This window comes from Lagopus leucura, unplaced genomic scaffold (genome assembly GCF_019238085.1).
Source record: "Lagopus leucura isolate 7727_CA_CO unplaced genomic scaffold, USGS_WTPT01 Super-Scaffold_806, whole genome shotgun sequence".
Taxonomy (NCBI): Eukaryota; Metazoa; Chordata; class Aves; order Galliformes; family Phasianidae; genus Lagopus; species Lagopus leucura.
This window is the reverse complement of record NW_024962260.1, coordinates 4,040,068-4,064,724: the sequence shown is the minus strand read 5'-3', so window position 1 is coordinate 4,064,724 and position 24,657 is coordinate 4,040,068. Positions and strand designations below refer to the sequence as shown.

Below are 24,657 nucleotides of genomic sequence, written 5' to 3'. Positions count from 1 at the left end.
CTTGAGCACTTGGATTTTCATTCCTGTTTCAGACCTCGAGAAGCGCAAGAATCCAGTGTGCCATTTTGTGACTCCCCTGGATGGCTCTGTTGATGTAGATGAACATCGTCGGCCAGAGGTACATACCAGCTGAGATTATACTGTGTTTTCTACTTCGCTAGATAGGAAAGCAGCTTAGTAGTTCTGTGCTCCATTGTCTTTATTTATTTCGAAGGAGCCATTAACGTGAAGAAAGTGTGTTGTCGAACCCATGGTTCATAGTTTTGTCCTGTTGAGGTGATCAGGGAACAGCCAAAAGTCTCTGTTGTGTCTGTGTTCTAGTTTGAATGGTTAAGATTTTGACAGCCACTGCTCTCTTCTGGCTATTCAGTGATAGCTGTTTTGGGAACTGAATTTATGTGACCCTATGAGAGTTTTCTGTATCTTCAATTGATGAAGTGTAGTTTCAAGACAAGAGAAAACTTGTTTTAATCTGTCAAGGTAACTTCACAAAAAGAGTGAATGTGCGTTTGTGTACTTCCATTGTCACGCTTCTGCACAAAATGGAAACAAACAGTTGCCCTTTGGCTCCTTGTAAAAGATCAGTGGGGCCATTGATGTGGCAGTAGATGTAGCTCTCTGTACTGTAAAACTCTCGTATAATTTACAATGCTATACCCTTCTCTTGTTTCATCTTCCTCACAACAAACTAGTACTGTCAGATATGCTCTGGGACAACTGGGCTGCTGATACATGAGCTCAAACAGAATTAACGAGATTTCTTTCATGTTTTTTCTTCTTGAATACTTGCTTGGAAACTTATTAAACATTCAACCATTCTGTGTAATTCATGGTATGTGTTTGTATCTGTGTTCTCAGGCCATTGCAACAGAAGGAAAGTACTGGAAACGAAGGATTGAAATAGTCATCAGGGAATACCACAAGTGGAGAACATACTTCAAGAAAAGGGTCTGTTCCTTTGCACAGTTTTAATGTAGCTTAGTCAACCAGTATGTTGTTGCTTTTTGAGTTTTGTTGTCCCATTTGTTAGCATGCAGTAATACTTAAAGCAGAGATTATGCAAGTCCCACTAAATAAAAAATGATTGTGCAGTGACTAATTGTGTATGACTGGATATTGCAAGTTTTGCAGTTGAGTCTTCTACTGGTATATGTAGGATGTATTCTGACTTTAAGATCTGTTTTGTTCTCCTTTTGCAGTTACAGAAACATAAAGATGAAGATCTGTCGAGTTTGGTCAGGGTGAGTGATACCAGAGAAAAGTGGCTGCACTTACGCTTGTAGAAGCTGCAATAGGTAACAAAGCTGTAACATGCAGCAGCTTGCACAGATTAAAATCTAAACACAAGCATCCTGCTGAAGTCTTAATTAAGGTCAGACAGCTTAATGCTTCTACACCATGAAGAGCAATGTAAGATTTCTAGTTTAAATTGGATAGAGGAGAGGTTGAATCTAAAGTGCTGTGACAGAATAAATGAGAAGCAGCTTTGGATGTGCAGAGAGATCAATCTCCTGGAGAACTGGCATGCTATTTTCTTGTTACTGAGTCATAACTGGCACTACTTCCTTGCTTGTCTAACTGGATATGAGAGGATGTGTGCAGTACATTGTTGATCTTCCTGCTGTCACAACACTGGCAAATAACATGCCAGGATCCTAAAAATGGCAAGATATTTAGAAGAACAACAGTACTATAAATTAGCATGAAAACGAAATTTTTAAAAGCCATCAAATCTGTTCTAGGCATATAAAATAATCAGAAGTATTATTCTGATTTTTTTTTTTTTCTTTTCTTTTTGGAGTTGAACATAAATCTGGATCTGTCCCAGCTTCACAAAACTCAGGTGTTTTGGCAGTGAGCTCCAATGTACCACCATGGTACTTTGGCATTGTTAGTGCTGCATGCTGACTCAGCCACAAGAAGCTATGGTTTTTTTTTTTTGCTGCAGACTAGAAATAGTTGTCCTTAGTCTGTAATGAAGGAAGAGTAAGTAAAATCCCATGATGTTGTATTTTTGTACTTTACACAAAGTTAGATAAAGTAAATTTCAGATTCAGTTATGCTTCAAGGTAGGAATTATTTGCTTTGAGTTTTAGTTATGTTTGTTATTTTAAATCTTTGTGCAAGGTGTAGCTGCAAATACATACATACACTCAATGAAATTAGAAAGTATTGCTGCAGTTATTTGGTCTTATGTATTACTAGTCTGCACCTGTTTTTTGGGCAAAAATTTCTCCCATGCTGTTCTAGCATGTGGGCTAACTTCTGTAGAAGTGTTTTGTTGTTCAAATCTGTGAGCTGAAGTATTTTTAGAAGTACCACTGATCTGTTTCAGTCCATTTGAGTGGCTCTTAGAGACTTGAAAAGTGACAATCGTTCTTATATTTCTGCAGCTGAATGCTTTAGCATTGTATAGGCAGCCTGACTTTTCTTTTCCGTTGGCAGGATGATGATGTGGTTCTCTGGCAAAAAAGAAGATATAGTAGAGAAACCCCTGTCCCCATGGAGGAGGGCAGCCTCTTGGATGCGGATATGCTTATGTCTGAGTTCACTGACACCCTGTTCTCCACACTGTCTTCCCATCAGTTGGTTTCCTGGCCAAATCCCAGAGAGATAGGTATTTGTTGGCTGTCAGCTGTGTTGAATTTGCAGTGGGAACCTCTAAGAGAAATCTTGTTTGTTGAATTTCTAGTCTTGCTTAAGAAGTTGTATCTTACTTTGATGACAGATTACAATAAGTCAGAGAATGTAGCTATTGAATAGTTCGTAGCTTATTGAATCCCAGTTAATCATCCAAATTTCATTCCCTGATTGTCTGTTATCAGAGCTGTGCAGTAGTTTTGAAAGAAGGCAGTGCTCCATTTGTTTTGCAGTGTTTTTTTCTGTAAAATTCCTGAACAAGTCTGGCTGTGATGCACGTCTTGGTGTTGTAGCTAAGTGCCATATTCCTACTGTGTGAGTTACTGTTCAAGTGATACAAAGCTGATCTCTCTCTTTCTTGAATTTTCCAGCACACTTAGGAAATGCTGACATGATTCAACCAGGGCTTATTCCTCTCCAGCCAAATTTTGATTTCATGGACACTTTTGAACCTTTTCAGGGTAAGAATTTGATGTATAGTCAATTAATTTCTTAAAAATTGCAGTGATTTAAGAACCAGTGTTAAACAGTTGCAGATATCTACTCTCTTTAGAAAGAAGAGATTTGAGTGAAAGGTAAACAAAACATGGAAGTCAAAAGTGACACCTGTTTGCTGGGCCTCTGTTCAGTCTGTATCAGATCACTGAGTTTTGTGGGACTGCACTGAGAATCAGCTCTTGAGTATCTACATACAGGTGAACTAGGACAGTATGTTAATTTTTTTTGCCCCATCCTCAGCTTGAATGAGGAGTGAGGTCTGTTCTGAAGAGATGAGTTTTTTTCCAGAAGACAACAATGTATTGCTCAGTTAGCTGGATAAAGTAAACATTTCCTGGTTTCATTCCTCGCTAAATAATATTGTTATTCTTGGAAATTCTAATATTTTATAGTGTGGTGCTGGACCATAAATATTAGAAGAAAAAAAGTAACAGGTGACTACTTATATTTCAGATTTATTCACACCTAATCGTTCCAGTGCTTATTTCCCTTCTGTGTCTGCTGTCAGTTCAAATACAACAGACAGCAGCAGTCATTCTTCTCAGGTAAGCATTCTCAGCATTTAAAACAGCCTCATTGGGGACATGTATGGCTTAAACATGAGCAAAAAGATTTTTAGCTTGAGGGGATCACATCTGAATCTGTACCTTTTTTTTCTTTTCTGTCAGTCTCCTGTCCTACCATCGGGTTCACTGCCCAACACACTTCCATCTGGGAACATCAGCGACGGACTGATTGCTTCCTCAGTACCTTCTCCTGTCATTCCTGATGTTGGCACTGACCACTGTTCCAGCATTAGAAGTGGGGGATCTTTCATCCAGCCAGCAGACTTTGCTCCTGACTCGTCTCTGAGTGGGCCACAGACTTTTTTGCCAGTGTTTCAGACACCTTTGCCACTGCTTCAACCTGCAACACAACAGCACCAGTCCCCGTTGCCAGCAGTGCCTCTGAATACTAGCTTAAACTCTCCACCATCTGCTTTTGCAGCACCAGAAACCCAAAAGTTTGGCCTCTGTGAATCTACAGTTATCACCCACACAGCTTCTGCAACACTGACGCACAATGCCCCTGCCACCACCTTCAGCCAGAGCCAGAACCTTGTCCTGGCAACACAGCAGCCAGGAGCAGGAGTGCCTTGTAACCTGGCTTTCCAGACTACTGTCCTGCAGGGACAGCCCCGGCCCCAGCTGCAGTCCCAACTGACGTTTGCACTCCCCAAAGCTGTTCCTCTGGCTAGTGCTGGGACAAGGCCCAAACAGTCACAAAAAATAGCGTCTGCTCCGAAGCCTGAAACAGTGTCCTTAGTGTTAAAGAATGCCTTCATCACCCCAGGTGAGACAAAACGGTGGGTGACATTCTTTTTTGAGTGGAACTAGCAGGAGGGGAGCACATTCTTGTTTTTCTTGGTTTACATAATGGTAAAAAATACAGCTTCCTGAGGGTGTGCGAGGGGTCATCCAAGCTACTGGCATGTGGCTACACTACAGTGGGGTGCTCTGGACTGGGAGAATTGGAAGCAGTTTGATTGTGTGTGTGCAGAGCTGACTTGTCAAAAGAGTCATGCACAGGGAGGTTTTCAGCCCTGGAATTGTGTCTCCTTTGTAAAATTTCTGCTGGGTTACATAGGTGCATCATGGGTTGACCAGAGCTCTGCATAACTCTTAGGCTACTAAAACCTTATTTTTGTTTAATACTGTTCTTAGCTCTCCTTCAAAACATTGTCACACAGTGGTGTGGCAGGGAGACTGTGTAAGATGGGGAATGGCAGGTCTGTCAGCTCGGCTGGCTGCCCTGGACAAGTCACTGTGCCTGTTTTTGCGCCATCATGCCCTATAACACTAGGGTGCTGATATATGTGCCTTAGTAACACTTGAACATATTCTGATGCTCGTCTCAGCCTGCCTGAAACTCTTTGAGGCAGAGTTCAGCTAGGGAGCAGTTGTTGAAGTGGACCACGATGTTGGTTCGAATGGAAGCATGGATATGTGCCCACAAATCATTCCATAAATCATCAGTGTTTATCAGGATTGGGGTGAAGAGAACCAGTTCACCTTGGGTGTGATTTGGAGACATTAGAATTTCACAAGGGCAAGAGTAGCATGTGTGAGCAGAGAAGGTTTTGTTTGTGGTTCTTGTGGGAAAGTTCAAGAGTAGAGCAGGAGAGGCAGCAAACTTTGTCTTGGAATTACTGCACTCTGTTTTCAAACTTGTCCTGGCTGGGATCCAAGTGACCTCAGCTGCCTGGAACGTGCAACAACAATCCAAGAAAAACCCTCCTATGAGGAGTATCCTCAAATAGGCTTTATGAAGTTGTAGGTATGTCAGCCAGGGCTTTTCACTGAGCAGGTGTTCCTGGCAACATTTCTGTCTGTAGTGCTTATTAAGCACAAGCCCATGTGTTTACAGCAGCCAAGATGTTACTTACGTAGTAAAGCATTGTGAACAACTCTAGCAGTCAGAAAGTCTTTGTTCCTAGTATATGCAGCGCATCTTGGTTCTTCACCCCTTGTATGCTTTCCCAATACTTCTTCACTTTCTTCTGGACCACCACAACTAATAATTTGGTTTCTCTTGTAGTTTTAAAGCCATTGGTGTTTTTTATTCCTAGCAGTGTGTGTTCAGAGATCACAGTGCTCCTGAATTGCTGGGACACCAAGCTCAGAGGTCAAAGTCAAAACTTTTTGTAAAGACTGAAGCTTTGTTTTTGACAGCAGTGTAGACATCAGTCCTTATAATTGAGGTGTCAGTGTGTTCAGGACAAACAAATAATCTCATGACTGTGAAGTGAACTGCATTATAATCTCTAGAAAGGGATGTATTTTGCTTACGGTCTTGTGAAATAATGACTCAAAAATAAGATCTCATCAGGCAAACAGTTTTGCATGGGAAAGAATTCTGCTGTCTCCACTTCAATGTAAATATTCTGAGCAAGTGAGCTGAAATAAATACACTGAAATACTGAAATAAATAAATAGCCTAGAGGGCTATTCAGTAAGTTTGGCTTTAGTTTTCTCAAAAAGCATGCAGAAGCGTTGTTTTTGCATGATTCTTCCCTTTAGTGATAACGTAGGATAGTTAGTTACGTGCTCTGTAAAGTCTGTGCAAAACCAATATCGGTATTAACGTACATCTACACTGGTTGAACTGAGACCCTAACTGCTAGAAAGGAAAAAACCAAAAAACAGCCCACCTTATCCAGGGCGAGGATTCTAATTCCTGCTGTAGGTGCAAGCTTCCTGCAGTGATGGTGATCTTTGAGATTTTTTTAAGCTTTCATTGTGGAGACAGCTGCTGCTATTTACAATTAGCTCCAGCTTTATAACTGTGTAGAATTCTTGGTCCTTTAACCATTTCTCTGGAAATTTAATGATTTGTAGTCACGTTTGGTTGTCTCCTATAAAGCAGCTGTAAAACCAGGTGGTGAAAGATGTTAGCAGAGTGAAGTGATGAGGAAGAGAATTTAATACATGGACAAGGAAGAACTGGACTCATGGAACTGAGACTATCAGAAAACTGATGGCACTTAATAAGGCAGTGAAAAAGTACAGTATAGGCGCCCATTCCCCCTGTTCAGTGCCCAGTATTTTCATAATTTCATACATAATAATCTTCACCTTCCTTTTTTTTTGTCTCATTAACTATTCTAACTTAACTGTGTTCTTCAGCTGCCTTTCAGGGACAGTCCAGAGCTGTGATTGTAACTCCCACACCTTTAAAAAGAGAGGGGATTTTGACGCCTGCCATGTCTCAGTCTAATGTTGCAATTGCTCCAGCTGGAATTGCCAGAGTAAGGAGAATTTTTTAAATGTTTGGTTTTCTTAAGGTCAGTTTTTGTAAGCTGTTAAAGCCATAGAGAGCTCAAGGGTGCAACTAATCCACCAATTCTCAACTGTTAGCAGTGTATGTGTGCAGTCTGCATTATGTTTGCTTATTTTATTTGAAGTACTTTGTGGGCCTGAAAGTACTATCTAGTTTTCACAGCCTCTGTCTCACAACATGATTACAAATTGGATCTCATATCCTACTCCTAGTGGGGATGGTTTCTGCTTTTCATGAATCATGCAGAAGGTAGAAAGAACCTGGGGTACTTGCCTGTTGGAAAGTAAAGTTTGAGTGGATTTTCCAGTATGTTCTATACAGAAAGGTGGAACTAGATTTTAGTATGTTGTGCTGTTGCTATGTAATAATACTGCATTAAGTTCTGAAGGGATGCTGGTTTCCTGCCAGAAGTCTGGCTTCAGTGCCTGAAGTTCCCTAAGTATCAGTTTGGTGTCATCAGATTGTTAGTGGTGTATTAGTTTGTTACTTTTAGCCAAAGACAAGGTAACAAATAATTCTTTTTCCTTCTCATTTTCTCCTTCTTTCTCTCTCTTTTTCTTTTTTTTCTTTTTTTTTTCCCTTCATGCTGCTCCCAGGCTCCTGGGGTGACAGAGTTCCGCAGTAACATTCTGGTTGGTCCAGCACAGCAAGCGTCAAGTAGCCATCAGAGCCAGTCCTCAGTCTCACACCTCTTCTCTACTAATGTAGTCCAGGATGTGCTGGTGAAAGGAGAGCAAATCTCTTCCCACAGTAGCAGTTCACAAGTTCCCTCACCTACACCTAGTAAGTTAGAAATTTGTAAGCATTCTCTCTTCCCTGCATGTGCTGGTGTGTTTCCATTGATTAGGTAAGGTGTAAATGGGCCTTAAAGATTCCAGGATACTTCTTGAAGGAAAAGCTTTTTGGGCCCTCATGCCCTCCTGCTTCAGTTGCATCCAACTGTTGACAATTTTTTCTTAAACTGATGTGCAGTGTTCCCACATCTGTGACTTTGTGCTTTCTATAAATGATTGCTATATCAATGAAGATAACTTAGATGTCCGCTGCATTTTAGTTGTGTTCCAAATAGAATCTTCACAGCAGTTGTATTTGCTACAGGATATTGTTTGTTAATGTCTTGTCTTTCTTCTTTTATGAAGGCCGAGACTGTCAGAATTCTGGCCAGGCTTCCCCCTGCACCTCAGAGCAGAGCCCCAGTCCGCAGTCTCCTCAGAACAGCTGCTCAGGAAAACTTGCCACTGATTCTCCAATGGGTGCACTTAAGGTGTGTGTTCTTTCCTTTCAGGTGCTTTTCTTTGCTTTTGTTAGTCACTTTTTTTTCCCTGGTATCTGAGTGGACTGAAGCTGTGCTTCAGGAAAGTGGAATACTTGTGCTTGAGGGCTTAGCTTGTGCTCCATCTGTGCTGCTCTGTTCAGTTTAAGATGTTGAACTTTAATCTACTCCATTCCTCAGAGATGCCTCACTAGAGAGGCCAGGCTTAACCATACCTCTGCAGGTCCTTATGGATGTGACAGCAGGTTCCTGCTCTGGCTCACAGGATTCTTATGCTGGAACTCATTTTATTTGGTCAGAGTTGTCACATTTAGTTTTAGTGTCACATTAGGTTAAACTGTGGCTTTTTGCCATTGTCTGTTGGAGCTCGAGTGCAGAACTTCAGCCATTGCTGAAGGATGAGTTCTTGACCTGTTGAGTGAGTTAGCATGTCTCCAGTGATGCTTTTGCAGCTCTACAGAGAAGCAGCTCCAAAAACTCTAGAGTTAGAGCTGTGAAATACTTCAAGAGTCCAATTCCTTTTTTTTTTTCTTTTCTTTTTCTGAGGATCAGGCTGTTAGGACAGGCCGGTAGTGGGGAAAGTGACCGCTAGATGGAGCCGTTCTCTTAAAAGAAAAGGCTGCGGTGTGGCGGGCGTTAGGGCTGTTGGTGGCTATTTGAAGACGTTTGCGTGAGCAGGAATTGCTTTGCATGCGTGCTGACAGTAATTCGTCTGAAAGATGAGAGAGGAAGTGTTGCTTCCTTGTTTCTAGATGTACTCTCCTTGCTCCTCAGCATTCTTAGTTAAGCTAAACAGTTCTGTATTGCTTGGTAACATTTTTTTTCAGGTTGGCAAAACTCAGAGGGCATTGGAAATCTGTGCTGTATTTTCTTGCACTTTCTGTGGTTTTGGGCAGTGACTTAACTACTTCACTACACTACTTTACTTACTTGTGAATTGGGGTGATCATGGGCTGTCCTTGGAGAGCCTTGTTCTGCAGAAAGCACATTCTCAAGTAGAAAATTCCTTACTTTCTCCTAAGTGTTTTGCTAGAAGCAACTTCAAGATTACTAATGCTACAAAGGAAAATGTTAATTCCTGACAGTCTTTGTCCTCAGGGTATGCTAGAATTGTGGACTTTTTTTTTTTTTTTTTAAATCAGAAAATCTATTGATGTTAATTGATATTCTGTGCATGTATTAGGTAAAAAAAAAAAAAATAAAAATGAATCATTCAAACTTAAAGACTTCAACGAAATCCTAACTAACTATGTGCCTAAAATACAGAATTTGACATCAGGGGAAAAAAAAAACAAACATTTAAGAGTCTTAAAAAGAAATTTTTATTTTGAAGGAAATTCTACAAGGTTTAGAATTGAATTTAATACTCCATATGTTTCTTTCTAATCACTTAAACCGCTTGCAAGTTTACAATCCTATGGCTTGGCCTGGAAAGACAATGAATGCTGCAGTTCAACAAAAATGACACTGTGGACTTGAATAGCAGAAGTAATTGTAGCAGTAAAACAGTAAAGGCAAACAGCATAATTTTATTTACACAGACTCAAAGAATGAAGCGTATCTCATCAGAACAGAAACGAAGGTTTAATATCAGGATTGGCTGCAGTACCCTGAACAGCTTGGTTTCAGTGAACTCCAAGTCGGTAAGTAACTTGGCAGCTTTAATGGTTTAACAGGGAGTTGAAGAAAGCCATTCTGAAAAAGAATTATCTCTCCACTGTTGACTGACTGTGCCAGATAGTCAGTGAAGATGGTTAAAATGAGATCCTTGGAAAGGGAAGGATGATAAATTCATGGCTTACGGTTGAGGTGAGAGAACCCTGTAGATGTTGCGTGTGTTGATGCAGTTTCAAATGTTGATCAAGTCCTCTCTGATGAGAGACTGTGGCTTTAAAGCCAACAGGGAAAGAGTAAAACTGATTTTTACAATTCTTGTTGCTAGAACCCCAGCAATGAAGATTTTGTCACATTTGCAGCATAGAATAACTACATTTACTGTTAGGTCACCTTTACTTCTGATGTACTGCCTTTTTATACCCATTCTGGAGGGATTCTGATCCCCAGAACTGGACTCAAAAAGCTGTATCCAGTCAGTACTGTGAGCTTGCTCTGCCTGAATGATGAGCCAGCCAGAAGCCAGGTGTAGATGCTGTTGGTAAGATGTTGAGCCTGGCAAAATATACCTTGACAACTGACCTGAGCTAATAAACACTCCTTTGAACAGTTTGTTAGCAGAGGCTTTGTGCTGTGTTAACTACAGCTAAGAGCATGGCAGAGCAGTGCTGTACAACTGCAATTACTATTCACAAGTGTCCAAAAATGTCCACTGAAATTTCTGAAACTTACTACACGTGCTGGTCTGTTACCTCCTGAGTGCAGTTAGGAGTCTGACCGTTTTAGGCTACTTTGAAAACCCCTATTGGACTCCTGACATCTGATATCACCCATCTGCCTTCAAGAATTTGCCCTTTACCCCACATGTTCTTCACATGTTCTCAGCCTTTCACATGTTCTCAGTTTTTCCCTGTCACTTGTTTTTTGCGCATAGATTTACAGAGGAAAAAAAATCCCTTCTCATTGTCATGCTTAAGATCTTACTCTGATGATGATGCTTAATTTAATTCACTAAAAACTAAACTAAAATCATTGAAACACAAGTTTCTCTGCAGTGCAGCTTTCTAAACATCCTTAAATACCACTGCCTCATGAAACGTGGAAAATATGAAAACTTGTTGTCAACACATGGATGTGTCTACCTTGTTTTTTCTATTTTCTATGTTTAGGCTATAAATTATCAGAATCTCACTGCTTGTTTTTATAGCCTATTTGAAAGGTAGTGATTTTTTTGATTATTTGACTTTAGTGAAATGTTTACTTCTGAAGTACAGGTTTTTAATTGCTTCCTCAGAACTGAAAGTGTATTTTAAAAACATCTGTGACATTATTTGTCTCCTTTGGTGGTAGCTAGGCCGTTTTACTTCTGTTTGAACAACTTCAAGCTTTCCAGACTAAGTTGTCAGCCAAGAACAATGCTTCTAACAGCACAAAAAATTTTTCAGCAGGTGCAGCACATCCTTCAGTACTGCCAGCATTTCTAGAAGGTTGATAATGAAATAAACACTTTGAATATATTGCTTTCAACAGAATAGAAAAGATGTGATTTGGGAAAGAAAACAACCTCTGCAGCCATTTTCTCTGTATTAGTGTGCAGATGGGAGTCGGATCAATGAGGAGTTCAGTATTAAGTGTTCTGTGTACCTATGTGTACTTTGGCAGGATGAAGGAAATTTAAAAGGTGCTGAAGTGCTTTTCTGGGTGTTACCGCAGGTTAGAAGCAAACTCTTCATCCATCCAGCTTTGTTCCAGAAAGTGAGCTCTATGTTTGTGTTTGGTCTAGATCAGCCATGCAATCACTCTCCAGAAAACAGTAGAATATATCGCTAAACTACAGCAGGAAAGAACACAGATGCAAGAGGAAACCAGGCGCCTTCGGGAAGAAATCGAGGAGCTAAACGCTGCCATCATGTGAGATTTTGGGAGATTTCTGTCATGGAGCAGAGCAGCTTGAGTGTTGCTTTGGCTAACAACAGGGGATGTTTGCCTCAGGTGTCGTGCCAAACAACAGATGGGTATTGAACAGAAGTGCTACCAACTTCCAAACAAAAAGCAATGGGATGGGCATTGGTAGCAAATCTTGTGGATTTTCAGCAAGCTCTGAGCGTGAATGCACAACAGTGGCAGCATCAGAAAAGATGCGTTAGATCATTAGAAGAATTCTGAGAAGCCAGTGATGATTCTTTAAAAAAAATAGGCTCACTGGGGATAAAACGCTCCTATTCTTCATGATGGCTTTGCTGCAGTTTTCTTTCCTCATGCACTCAGTTTATACTGGAAGTGATGTGGTTGGTTATGTAGGACTTGGAATCATGGAGCATGCCACTGACTGAATGTAACTGATAAATCAATTCACCCTCCTGGTGTCCCTGTTTCCTCTGTTGGTTTACAATAGTTACGTGCTATCGAAAAGCATGCTGAGAACCCCAGTGAGTTTTCTTCCACATACAGAAGTCTTAGAAGTCTAAGAAGGCTTAGGCATTACGTTAGACTTATCAGCAAATCCAAATCTTTCTTTTTCTTAAAAAAAAAAAAAAAAAAAAAAAAGAAAAACTATGATAATTTGTTTGGTTTTATTTTAAATTGAGCTGTTTCTTAAGAATCTTCGTAACATTTCATTCTGTAACACTGTCTAGGAGTTAGTCTGTAAATTTTAACTTGACTCCTAATGTTCCTTTTTTCTGAATGGATCCCAAAAACTACTTTGTTCTGTATACTCTGCTTTCAGTTATGTTGCTTGTAAAAAGGAGTCTGTAGCAGCTTGAAAAACTGCTTTGCTGCATGAATATAAACACAATTGGAAAACTGTATATCTCTGGCTGTAACAAATAAACTCAGGGTAGGGGGTCCTGCAGAGGGAAACCACCTCAGTTTGAGATACTGGGGTTGCACACGTTTCTATTGCTGTAATTTAGTCTGTAAAAGAAGTTTGTCATTCCTGGTGGAGATTCTGACCTCAGAGCATCTTCTTTTCAGTTCTTGCCAACAGCGACTCCCTGCTACCGGTGTTCCAGTAACACGGCAGAGGTTTGACCACATAAGGTGTATGTTTGATGAGTACGTGAGAAATAATACCCTCCAGAACTGGAAGTTCTGGATTGTATCCTTTCTTATTGACCTGCTGAACCTGAGGTTTGGTACTAACGTATTTTGAAGCACTAACTTGGATTCTGATGCTATGATTTCAGCCAAGTTGTTTAAAGTAATGCATGTCTAGAGCATTCATTCACGTCTGTGTATGGAAATACTTTATATGTTGTTGTGAGGCAGAATTTGTTCACTTTAAAGTAGTTGGAGGTGACTTGAAAGAAATGTGGTACGAAGTCATTAGGTGGTTATACTCCAAGAAATGTGCAATTAAATGTTTCTCTAGCTGTAGCTTTTTCTCACTTTTTGCAAAGAATTATTGAGAACTGCAAAAATTGCTTAAAAAAGGAAAAAAATTATTATAGTCAGTTACTGAAACTGTTGTGGCAGTTTTGAAAACTTGCAACTTTTCCCTTTTTTTTCCCCCTAGATTTCTTTGTCTTTCATTATGACAGCGAATCAACTTAGTTTCTCTTTACTTCTCCAGTGCCAGCAGCTCGTTTACAGATGAATGATAATGCAAGAGGTGTATTTCCACAAGCAGGGAACAGAACCAGGATAGCTAATCCAAATGTACTAGTTTGCATCAAATATGATTAGCTGGAGTCAGTGCAGGGATGCTAGTAATTAGGGAGCGGAAGTGTAGTTATTAATGAGCAGAAGCATTAACCTTCCTTCTCCACATTAAGCCTCTGTATGTTTGTATTGATATGTATTCTGTGTCTTTGTACTCAGACGGTTGTCCTTCCTGGCAACTTAGATGATCAGAATATATAAGACTGTGCTTTGTGCATGCATGAACAGCACTGTTAATACTTTCAGAATGTGAAAATGCTTTATTTTTTGATGTTTGGTTTATGTTAGTCCCAGAAAGCCAAATTCTCCTGTTTAGCATCTTTTTAGCTCTTAGCAAGCTCTTTTTTAGTTCTTAGCAAGATCTCACTGCAGTCACTTGGTGCAGTAATAGCACTAACTCAGAAGCAGTTTCAGGTGAGTTATAAAAATTCACTTTATTAAAAAATCAGCAGAATTTTAACATAACAACGAAAACTGTAGTTAAGCTTATAGTATCAAATGCTACTGTAGTTGGTAAAATGGAAGGTTGACAGGCTAAGAAGTCTTTCCCAGCTTTACCTTGTAGCTGTGAGGGGACAGTTGTCCAACAACTGGATAGAAACCTCAGCCACTGCTGACATATTTCTGAATGTCATGCACTAAAAAGTTAAAAGATTGAGAGGTGAGTGGTGGTAACTTTTTTTAAAATCTCCTTGTGAAATGACTGTAAGAGAGAGAAGTTTCTTTGCAAGTATGAGAATATATGGTTTTTGTTGCATATGAGAGGGAAATGAGTTATCTGTTCTTGGGCTGCTGGAGATAACCCAGGGGTAAAGTACTTACCCCTGAATAGTAGAATATCAGCAGAAGAATACACAGTCAGTCTGTACGAGTCCATAACCACATGTAAATCCCCTGGAGTATTCCAGGCAGTTGCTGGGCCTACCTTGACTGTTAGCCACAGTGATGAAGATAGGAGTGTATGACAAAGTAGAGATCAGTTTGGCCACATTCTCACACATTGCTGACTGTAGTCTGAAAATCCCTTCTGGGATAACAGGGTAAAATCACAGATTCTGAGCCTTCAAATGAGTTTTTAAGAAGCCAGTTCCATGGTAATAGTTTCTAAACTGTATTTACTTGGTGAGTTACCATGTCAGTGATACAGGAAACTGTTTTGAGTTCATTATAATGGTGATCATTCCAGGAAGCCCCGCATGAAAGCCCAAGAAACACAGCCAAGAAGGCTTTTGGTGATACTCTGTACACATTAATACAAGGTGAGAGTTCTGTCTGCTCTTTTACTGCCAGGAATGTTATTGGCAGCTCGTGGACCATCCTTGCAAGCAGTAACTACAGAAAGCTAAAGGAAAAACCTGGTAGTTCTTAGCGTGCAGCTGGTTTGCAGGAGATAAGGTCAATCTCAGATACAGGAATTTTGAAAAATGAATCAGTATTGGTAGAACCAGTAGCTGAAGTTCAAATTTTTCCCTGCAGTTTGAGCTGTGTTATTTTTTCCCTTAGAATGTTTTGAACATCTCCTTTGCTGTCTCCCTTAACGTTTGATGATTTGCAGTTCAGCATTATTATTAAGCCATTGTTTGAGTCCTTCAATGGAATGGTTTCAACAACGAGCTTTAAAGATCTGAATCAAACTGCAATAGCCTGGTTGGATCAGCACTGTTCCCTCCCTGTTCTGAGGCCAAGTAAGTGAATTTCTATCAAGCAGTAATTCAAGATCATAGTAAATGAGTCCATATGTAATAACTTTTCCTAAGAGTCAGCATATGACAGAAGCGTATAATGCTCAATATGATTTTCAGTCTCTTTTTACTGTTGCACTGAACAGTGAAAAGAACTTTTGACTGTGAGGTATTTAATTGCCTGCTTAAGGCTGAACAGAAAAAAAAAAAGAATTATTGCTGAATACAGATTCCGGAATTTAAACAGTCTCAGTCTGCATTCAGAGTTCAAATATTCAACTTCATTTGGAGTGAAGTTTGACAGTGTGATTTGTCCCATGAAGGAAAAGACTTCTGAAGTTTGTATTTCCCATTAAAATGACCATTGGTTTGGGCCTCGTTTCTTTACCCTTTACCTCTTTAAAAATCAGCAATTGTTTACATTCTCAGTCAGAATTTCCAAAAAGTACCTTTTTCAGTAGGAAGAAATAGGTAGATCTTTATTCTTCTCTGGGCACAGTTCTAACGCATCTTACTTACTGTTACTGTATGTGCAAGTATGCATGTTTCTTAGAAGTATTTTCGTAATTCTGTCATCATAACGGCCTTACAGTATTTGTATGCTGTCCTACATGGAACTGTTTGCAGTAAAACTGGCTTTTTCATACTTCTCTGGCTTTTTTTCTTTTGAATAGTGGTGTTGAGCAGCCTTCGGCAGCTAAGTGTAAGCACCTCAGTTCTGTCAGATCCATCACGCCTGCCAGAGCAAGCCACTGAGGCGGTCAGCAGGACAAATGAAACAGCTGGTGAAACCTAACAACCAAAGACAAGGAGTTATTTGTACAAAGGGTGGAGAACATGCCAGTCTAGCAGCCTGGTGAGTCTCCTTTCAGTTGGTGCACTTTAGAAAGAATTCTCTCCATCATCAAGATGTTGTTGGGAGCATCTGGCTCTGCCTTCAGGATTTGTTGAAGTGTGATGCAACGTTGTTTGTAACGTCTTGATTCCTCTTCAGTGCTGTGCTCTACTCCATTAAGTGAGAACACCAAGCTCAGGTAAATATAGCAGGATTCAATCCTGCAGGCAGCAATATATCTCCATCAATGCAGCATGCATCCGTATGCAACGAACATCTTTCTGGAAAACAGCTTCAAGTGCTAAGTTCTCTTAAGTGTAAATCTTGTACATCAAAGAATGTTCCCTTGGAGGGGAAAAATACTTTCAGTTTTGGTAAACAAAATATGCTTTTTATTTTGTATTCTAGTGTTGAGTTCCATTTGTTTTACTTGAATGGTAAAAAATTAAAATTGAACAAGATGATTTTAAAAACCAAAGGAGAAAAATAATCTGTCAGTGATGTCAACTTGCGGAAAATACTAGAATTAAAATCTCAGGCTGTGTTTTGTGTATTTTAATGAGTGTACCATTGCATATGATCAGCTTCAAAACATGCTTTATTCTGTAGCTAATATAGTAGTGAATTTTTATTATTTTCCTGATATAGCCATTGCAATAAAGTAATGTGCAGTAAGTGCAAGAAAGCTGTTTTAGCTTACAGATTCTGCAGTCAGGATAGACACATGAATTTTGTATTTGTTTAATCTGTAAGCTGTTTTCTTGCACTCTGCAGAGTTCATCTGCCTTCCTTATAAAACGTGCACATGTAAAACACATCCATAGATAAATGTCATAGGGCTGCAAAGACAAAACTTCAGTTCTGAGAATTAAGAAGTTGGCTTTTATGTTATCTCAGAAACTGTAGCAAACCATACTAGCTTATAGTCAGCTCTTAGTTTCTTTTGCCTTTTTTGCCTGCTCTTTTTGCCTTCTATTTAAAAAACCTGAAGGACTTAGCCAAGCGTGGTCTGTTTGGGACAGTTATGTTCAATATAAATTTTAAAACTTATAAAGATATGTTTAAAATTAGAAATACTGTACAGTGTTTATGTTGCAGACTCCACAAGTACTGTCCTTTGCTGTAGATAAGCTGAGTCTTGTTACAGTCGAGATAGTCTGTCCATCCTTAGACAACACTGGAATATTCATTCTGGCCAATTGTTCATATTTGGCCTGGAATGATCCTGTGACCCACGTATTTCCACTTCTTACTTGATTCTGATATTTTGGAGCTATGCAAAGTTTCCCTGGTACCTCCTCCAAGTAGTTTTCTGACAATTTGAAAAGCAGGCTGTCTGAAGGCATTGGGCAGGCTGTCACAGTGCAAACACGAAGAGTAGCTACTAAATTTGGGTATTACACATTCAGAAATTGAGTCAGTAATACTGTGTTGAGCCCAATCCTTCCTGCTTAGTGAGATGAACCATAAAAAACAGCAGTAGGATTTGGGGATCAGCACTAGGCACAGAGAGCGCTGGGTTTTTTTCCTTCTTGTCCTGAGATATTGCAGCTATTGGCTTTCATTGCAGAGTTTTCTTACATGTGAGCAGGACTGTACCAAGAAGAATACATCAAAAGTTAGCCCCAGGGTCTGTTTCCAGAGCAGAGGTACTGTGAGTTGTGGAATGGGGGAGCTGGAAGGGACTTCCAGGGATGGTGATTTAATAAAACAGTGTATAAAGACTGTCATAGCAATTAATGAATTAGTTTTCTAGGGAGGGCCCATATCCGGGTCTTTCATACATTTTATTTTATCAAATAATATTATTTTGGATGCATCTGGGTAAAATATATTGGAACTAGATGATCTTTAACACAAGCCATTCAATGATTCTATGAGTTACTGTAGAATAATTTTTTAATCAGTACTTTAATCTCCTATTTTTATCGCTGTTTGTGAGCTCAATTCCAGTGAAGTCACTTAACACTGTGATGTGCTGGGGAGTGTCCCTCAAGTTCTTTACTATCTCACTGAGATGCCTAGATATCTACATGCATATTTGCATATTAAAAATATGTATCCAGTTTTCTAGAAGCACTTCATTAGACAAATAGTCCAGGAATAGATCCACTTGTGTTTTTGCTGTACTTTTCAGATGATCATGTTCTGAGTGACTCCCTTGCATTATTCTCCTGCTTGTCAGGCAGTGATTGTGCCTGATTTTTACCGTTTTTAACCACATCTGCAGTTGTGGTTGCAGTTGTATCAATGATGTCTCAACAAGCAAAGTGTGCAGTGCAGCCATGCCCCAAAGCCCAGGCAAGTATGATGACTTCTAAGCTTAGATCTTAGTGGTTGGAATCTCGCTGAATGAATTGGAAGTCAAAAGGGACCTTAAAGGAGTAGGAAGGGTGGGAAGTATGAGTGAACTGCTGCAGCTTTTACCCATTAATGGTTTTGATGCGGATGGAAAAAACCATCACAGTCATTGTACTGTGATTTGGTTACAATTGGAGGGGAAATGCTGATTTTAATATTTCTGGAGGAGAAAAAAAGCTCATGTCACTTTGAAAAGACCACAAATCTGAACAAAGTGTAAAGGGAGAAAATCGAGTCAGAGACTGCTTACTTAGGCAAGAGTGTAGGAGGGAGGGAAGGAATAGTGAAAAGATAGTTTCCACGTAGTGCAATTACCAGAAATGATGTGGTAACTCTTTGAAGCAGCGATTCAGTGTATTTTCATCACCCAGTTGTTGCAAATCAGAATTTTTTTCTCTTACCCGTTAGCTTTGTGAGGGTTGTGATTTCATTTCATATGGAAACACAGGAGGATAAAGCTATCGTGTATCTCATCTCTGCACATTAGAAGTTCTGAGGACTGGTATGAAAAGGAATTGACTACGTATGTATTAATTCTTGCCTAGATTCCTACTTTGTTATGTATTTAAGCTGCTTAGTCTTTCTGCCTTTCTTGATTGAGGACTCTAAATAATATATTTCAGCTTTAACAAAGCAAACAAACAAACAAACAACAAAAAAAAAACAGCACAAAAAGCCAGAACAGCTCACTGCCACTTTCTTCTCTGATTTAAGCAGTCTAACTTCCTGTGGATCACTGAAGTACATTAAGCAAGCAAAACACACTGTGCCTGTAGTCTACACAGAATTACAGATGATGCATATCTGTCTTCAGGTGGTCGGTTCTGGACTTACAAAGAATTCCTGTATGAGCAAATATGACTCATTCAGTCAAATCCAACATATTTTGCTCGACAAGGGAGTGGCTAGATAAAATATTTCTTGCCTGTGACACATGCAAGGTCAAATTGAGGTTGTCTAGTGGTGCCTTCTGACCTTGAATTATTTAAATTGGTACATTGTAGAGGGTCCCCTCCCTACATGCAAGTTCTAGAGAACTTGTTATCTGATAAACTTAGAAGGAAGTATATAAATCTATTAACAGGAGGAATGAGCAGGAAAAGTCGAGGAGCAAACTGTAAGGAAGAAATTAGTCATAAAGATGGAGACAAGTCCTTGCTTCATCTGGACGCTAATCTCTGCACAGAAACTGGATTCTCAATTAATACCAGTTGATCCAATTGCTGTGTTTTTCCATGCTTTTCTAGACCACCAGGGAAGCCTTTCTTCAAGACAAGCTTACTAGAATGCTACCACCTGTGCCTTAATATCTTGGGGTCCTGTATTCATTTGATGTAAGTCTTACATTCTTACCCCTGATTTGATGCTACGTGGAAAATTTGATGAAATGGCAGAGCAAGGATTCCCTTGGTTTTAAAAGAGTGTGTTGCCTGCATGGCATTTCAGAGGTTGTGTGCTGAAACTGAGGTGAAAAATTGTGTGTGGGTGTGTATGTGTATATGTATGGAAAAAGATTGCCTCGTTCTTGCTGACTTCTCTATCCTTCTGTACACAGGGACATGCCCACCAAAAAGTTTGACAAAAAACTAGTAAAGATAAAGGTACTTAAATCTCTAAATCTGGAATTGCTTGAACAGTCAAAGGGCAGTCAAATGGTGTTTGAAAATAGCATCCCTTTACTTTGCATCCTTGTTTTTTTGTGTTCTTTCTTTGCATGTGTATGCTTGTCTTCTCACGATGGAGGTGAGAGGAGGGGTTGCATTTTGTTTGCTTCTGAAGTCTGAAGACTTCTGAAGATCAGCTAAGAGCAGGAGAGGAAATCTCACTGCAAAAACATTCAGTAACATGCTTTATTTTTCCAAATTATTTGGAAGCCGTTCCATGTCCAGTGGATAATTTGCTTGATGTTCCCAGCTAGAAGATACTGATAAAATAGAGTTGATAGTCAACTATTTTGACCTTTTTATTTCTTTTCTTTTTACCTTGTTCTTTTGCACCTTTATTGCAAGGGAAAACACCCAAAATTTGAATGTTTAGGTGCTTTAGGGCCTACCAATCTCACAGAATGTGGACAGATTTTGATGACTTGGAGATTTTTTGATTAGGTAAGATAACAGGAGTTTTCCTATTTCTCTTCCAAGTTATGTACCTCCATTTCAGAGATCACTTACTTTTGAAGGCTTTCTTGTATGGGACCCCAATGCTGTTTCCACAACAGCTAAGGCCTCAGCTTTCCTTTGGTTTCATTCCTGGATGGATTTCATGCTTATTTTTGGTGTTAGAGCAGAAGTGGTAGCACCAAATTGTAGGTTGATCTGTAAAACTTGATTCAATTGCAAGGAAATACACCCAGGTATGTAACAGACTTTAGACTTTCTAGCCACTGTCTGATTGGCTTTTATATCTGAACATTTCCAACATGAATAGAATTTTGAATCAAAAGATACTGGTTAGGAATAATCCTCTTAACAACATAATGAGCAAACTGTTTATTTTCTAATCTTGTATTTAAATGTATTTAAGTGAATGGAGTTCATTCTTGTTCAAAAAAAAAAGCTTGGAGGTTTGAGGACTTCAGGTTGTACTTTTGCTTTGCCTAGGTTTCCTGTTCTGGTGCATGACACAACATCTGTTGTGCTGTTGATATGTAGCACTTTTCAGTAGGTCTGTTATATTGTGCAATGCATTTTTTATATTTACGACAAAAACAATAAAAGTTATTTTTTGGAAGAAATTCGTTGTAATGTCTTCATTTTTTTTACCTGAACTCGACTTGGAAATGGGAAGTGGGAGTCTTCCTGGACCAGGACCTTGGCATCCCTTTTGCAACTCTGAATGGTGACAAAGGCTCATTTCAACACTAGCTGTGCTGAAGTGACCCCTTTGGGATCCCTGTATTTGTGTTCCCCTTTGCAAGACTTGTATCTGCTGCTGATCTTTTGAAGCTTGGAGTCTTTTTAAGGCTTGTGCCCCTTGGGCCCTTCTTGGCTGTAAGAATTGGCTCACTCTCATGGGCTTACTTAAAGCACAAACGATTTGTCTTTTCTAATACATTGGTAATCAGGCTGTATTTGCTCTGTGCTGCTTATTCCTTGTCTCACCAAAGCAACAGCCAGATGAACAAAAACTGAAAATTATCCTCTGTAGGTTAGAAGAGCAAGGCTTCAGTACCTCTTCCCCAAATCTGTCTGCAGAGCATGCGTTTCTTCACCTTGTAACAGTGAGTCTGTTCTTCCACGTTTTACATGACATTATTCCCCAAATTTATAGAGTGAACAGACACTGATCTTGATTGCTGCTGATTATATTAAGTAGAACAGTGAGAATGGGCTCTCATGATAAAATTAAGCAGACAGAAATCTACTTACTTATGTGTCTGCTTTTGACTTAGAGGTTAGTCAAGTCTGTAGGTACTGTACCAACACCTTGAGCCCTGATGCTCTTATTTTCTTGCAGGATTGAATTTGGGACTCTTGACTTAATGCCTGGACAGTGGACTCTGAGCAGTGCTGAGGTTGGACAACATGGTATTCCCATGGAAGTGATGTCAGTGTTAGGCATTAAGCTGCTTAAATCTATGTAAAAACAAAGAAGAGAAATAATATTTCACCATTTCCTTTAAAGTCTGTATTTTGTTTCTTGAGTTGGTGGTTTGTTTTCTTTCCCTGGTAGGATGCTTCAGCTGATTGAGAACAGAGATTTTATTTTAAAATCATTGCTGAAGGCTCGATGCTGGTTAACGTCCCTCTCAGAACTGGTGACTTTGAACTTAATATAGTTTGAGAAATTCTGATGAGTCAAGCCTGTGATTTCAGGAGAATATACTGCAGCTTCTTACTGGGTTCGCATTTACTTTTTTAATATCTCTAAATTGATCTCGCACAAAGCATTTTAGTAGAAGGCAGTGAAGAGCAGTGGTATTTAAGCAGTGAGAAAACCACATTTCAATCTGACTTCGCTCTTGGCCAAGCATACCAATGCCAGTGGTACTGCAGCGGTGCTATCAGACCTCTGGGAGGAAGCTGTGGCTGGAGAGCACTGTTTCTTTACTACTGATCTTGTGGTGATTTCAGCGAGGCCACTATTAGAGGTAGCTGATATGCCAAAAGTAATGGTTACTGAAATAGCTGATTTTGCTAATTCTTGAACAGCACGAACAAGTAGACTTACATCTGCTTTAAGCAAATTATTCTGAAAGAAATCACTGCTATAAGGGAGTTGGCACTTCAGTGGGAAAACAGCATAAGTCTCTCTTCACATGTACTGTAATCCCAAATGCTTTCCTAAACATGTCTTGTAATGCATCTCTGGCAAATTTTGTTTTCTCCTAGCACTAGTTGATTGAATCTTGGCAAAAGAAACAGAAGCCAGTGCTCACTAGAACCACAGGACCTTTCCTACAGCTCTTCTTGAACATAAGCTGCTCTTCCTGAAGACTATGTTCATCACCAGGAAGTGTGCAGGCAATGAACACTTGGGTGACAGGCAAGTGTAGGAACACCAGCTCTCTCAGAACAAGGTGTGTGTATCACAAACCCTGAGGCCTGAGCATCATTAAAATACAAGCAAACCCACCAAAGGTTACTCCATCACATCCCTAAGTCCTGCTGCCTGCCCTTTACCCACTTCTTACAAAGTCTGGATGCTGAGAGCAGAAATTGGAGTGCTGTGGAGCTGTCAGTGCTGGGTTGGGTCGCTGTCAGTGGGGGATGGTGAGAGAAGTGATCCTTTTATTTGGGTTTTAAATAGTTGAGTTTCAAGTCAATTTAATGTGTACACGTATATATATAAAAATAATGTTAATTTTGAACTGATTCTAATGCTTAGACTTGAAATTTGTGTGGTAATTTGAACTTCAATCAAAACATTATTAACCTCCCCATTATTGCCAATGATTAGGAGCTGATATGACCTAAAGGCAAAACGAGGCTCTGACAAGTCTTGTTGCTCCCAGGGCATCAGAGGGTCCACTGCCAGGAGCAGTAATTGGCTCAGTTTTGGTGCAGTGCTCGTGTCTGAGCTGCCCGCAGCGTGTTTCCATGGGCTCCATGCTTTTCCAGCCCTGCTGCTGCAAACCTACACTGGTATGCAGGAGGCACAGTAATTCAGCCTTCAGCAGTGAGAGCTGAATTTACCCACTGATGGATCCAAATCTAGGAAACCAATTAGGAGATGAGGGAGAAAAGCTGCTGTGATGTTCACATCTATCAACAAAAAGTGGATGAGGAAGGAGGAGATGCACTGTTTCTAAAGTTTTTAATGTAATAACCAGAAGCAACTACTTCAGTTTGCTATTTAATAAAACCTTGGGCTTTCAACATTCAAAATACTGGAAAAAGAAAAGAATTATGTAATGAAGAATTAGCAATATAAGTTTTATTTAATCTCATTTTGATTCAATGCCAGGTTTTATCCAAATATGTAGAAAATGAGTAAAACTGTTCACCTAAGTTGTAAGTATCTCGTTCAACCCTCCCAAGCATTAAAGTATAAACATTAAAAATCTAAATAAATATAAACTATAAAAATGCTTAAATAAATTGCTTAAATACAAAAATGTATTCCATGCATTCATAAATTCTTGCCGGTAATGAGAAGTACAGAAGTCTGCTGGTAATCATTTCCTTCTCTTGGAAATAATTACAAGATAAAAATATAAATAACATTAAAATCACTTCCCTGTTTGTTATTAACATAATAACCAGTTAATTAAATCACTCTGGCTTACATCAGTGCACTCTTTTTACGTGATGTTGCAAATATAACAGTATAAATAGTTTTATAATAAATAAAATCAATAACTTAAGTCATTCATCTTTTAAATATTAAACTAGATCATATAGCTATGAATAGGAGAGCAGTACATTGTTAGCATTGTTCCTGGCATCAAACTGATGATAAATGATGGACGGTCACACAGCAAAGCTTTAGGATCCTGCAGGTATTTTGTCACACTGACATATTACATTTCTCCTGAACTGTACATTTTTGTTGTGTTTTGCATAAATTGTTCATATTTCTCCAAAACCCGCCAGATGTACATCTTCTTCTGTGCTGTCCTCATTGCCTGGATGTCGTTCCGAATACTCAGCAGAAGGTCCTTGTTCTTGCAGCTGTGAAGCGCATCTCTTTCAAGCAGCGTCATGTTCAACTGGATGGTGTTTACGTTCACAAAGGCAGTGAAATTCTTACCACAAATCATTTCTATATCACTTCTTAGGGTTTCTAAAACATTGTAAAACGTGTGCATGCAGCAGTCTGCTTCCGCAGCT

The 24,657-nt window shown here is 39.5% G+C and overlaps 1 protein-coding gene across 1 annotated transcript in view; it reads left to right on the top strand.

The window, feature by feature from the left end:
- The window catches only part of LOC122176713 (MLX interacting protein), a 44,992-nt gene extending 23,873 nt beyond the window's left edge, over positions 1 to 21,119 (top strand). The window contains exons 3-17 of the mRNA XM_042865490.1: positions 33 to 118; positions 859 to 948; positions 1,200 to 1,241; positions 2,446 to 2,617; positions 3,012 to 3,101; positions 3,592 to 3,683; positions 3,807 to 4,470; positions 6,804 to 6,925; positions 7,554 to 7,740; positions 8,097 to 8,221; positions 9,772 to 9,873; positions 11,628 to 11,755; positions 12,821 to 12,944; positions 15,063 to 15,192; positions 15,864 to 21,119. Coding sequence (XP_042721424.1) covers positions 33 to 118; positions 859 to 948; positions 1,200 to 1,241; positions 2,446 to 2,617; positions 3,012 to 3,101; positions 3,592 to 3,683; positions 3,807 to 4,470; positions 6,804 to 6,925; positions 7,554 to 7,740; positions 8,097 to 8,221; positions 9,772 to 9,873; positions 11,628 to 11,755; positions 12,821 to 12,944; positions 15,063 to 15,192; positions 15,864 to 15,985 — 2,276 coding nt within the window. The 3' untranslated portion in view covers positions 15,986 to 21,119. The remainder of the gene's footprint in view (positions 1 to 32; positions 119 to 858; positions 949 to 1,199; positions 1,242 to 2,445; positions 2,618 to 3,011; positions 3,102 to 3,591; positions 3,684 to 3,806; positions 4,471 to 6,803; positions 6,926 to 7,553; positions 7,741 to 8,096; positions 8,222 to 9,771; positions 9,874 to 11,627; positions 11,756 to 12,820; positions 12,945 to 15,062; positions 15,193 to 15,863) is intronic.
- The last annotated feature ends 3,538 nt before the right edge of the window (positions 21,120 to 24,657 follow it).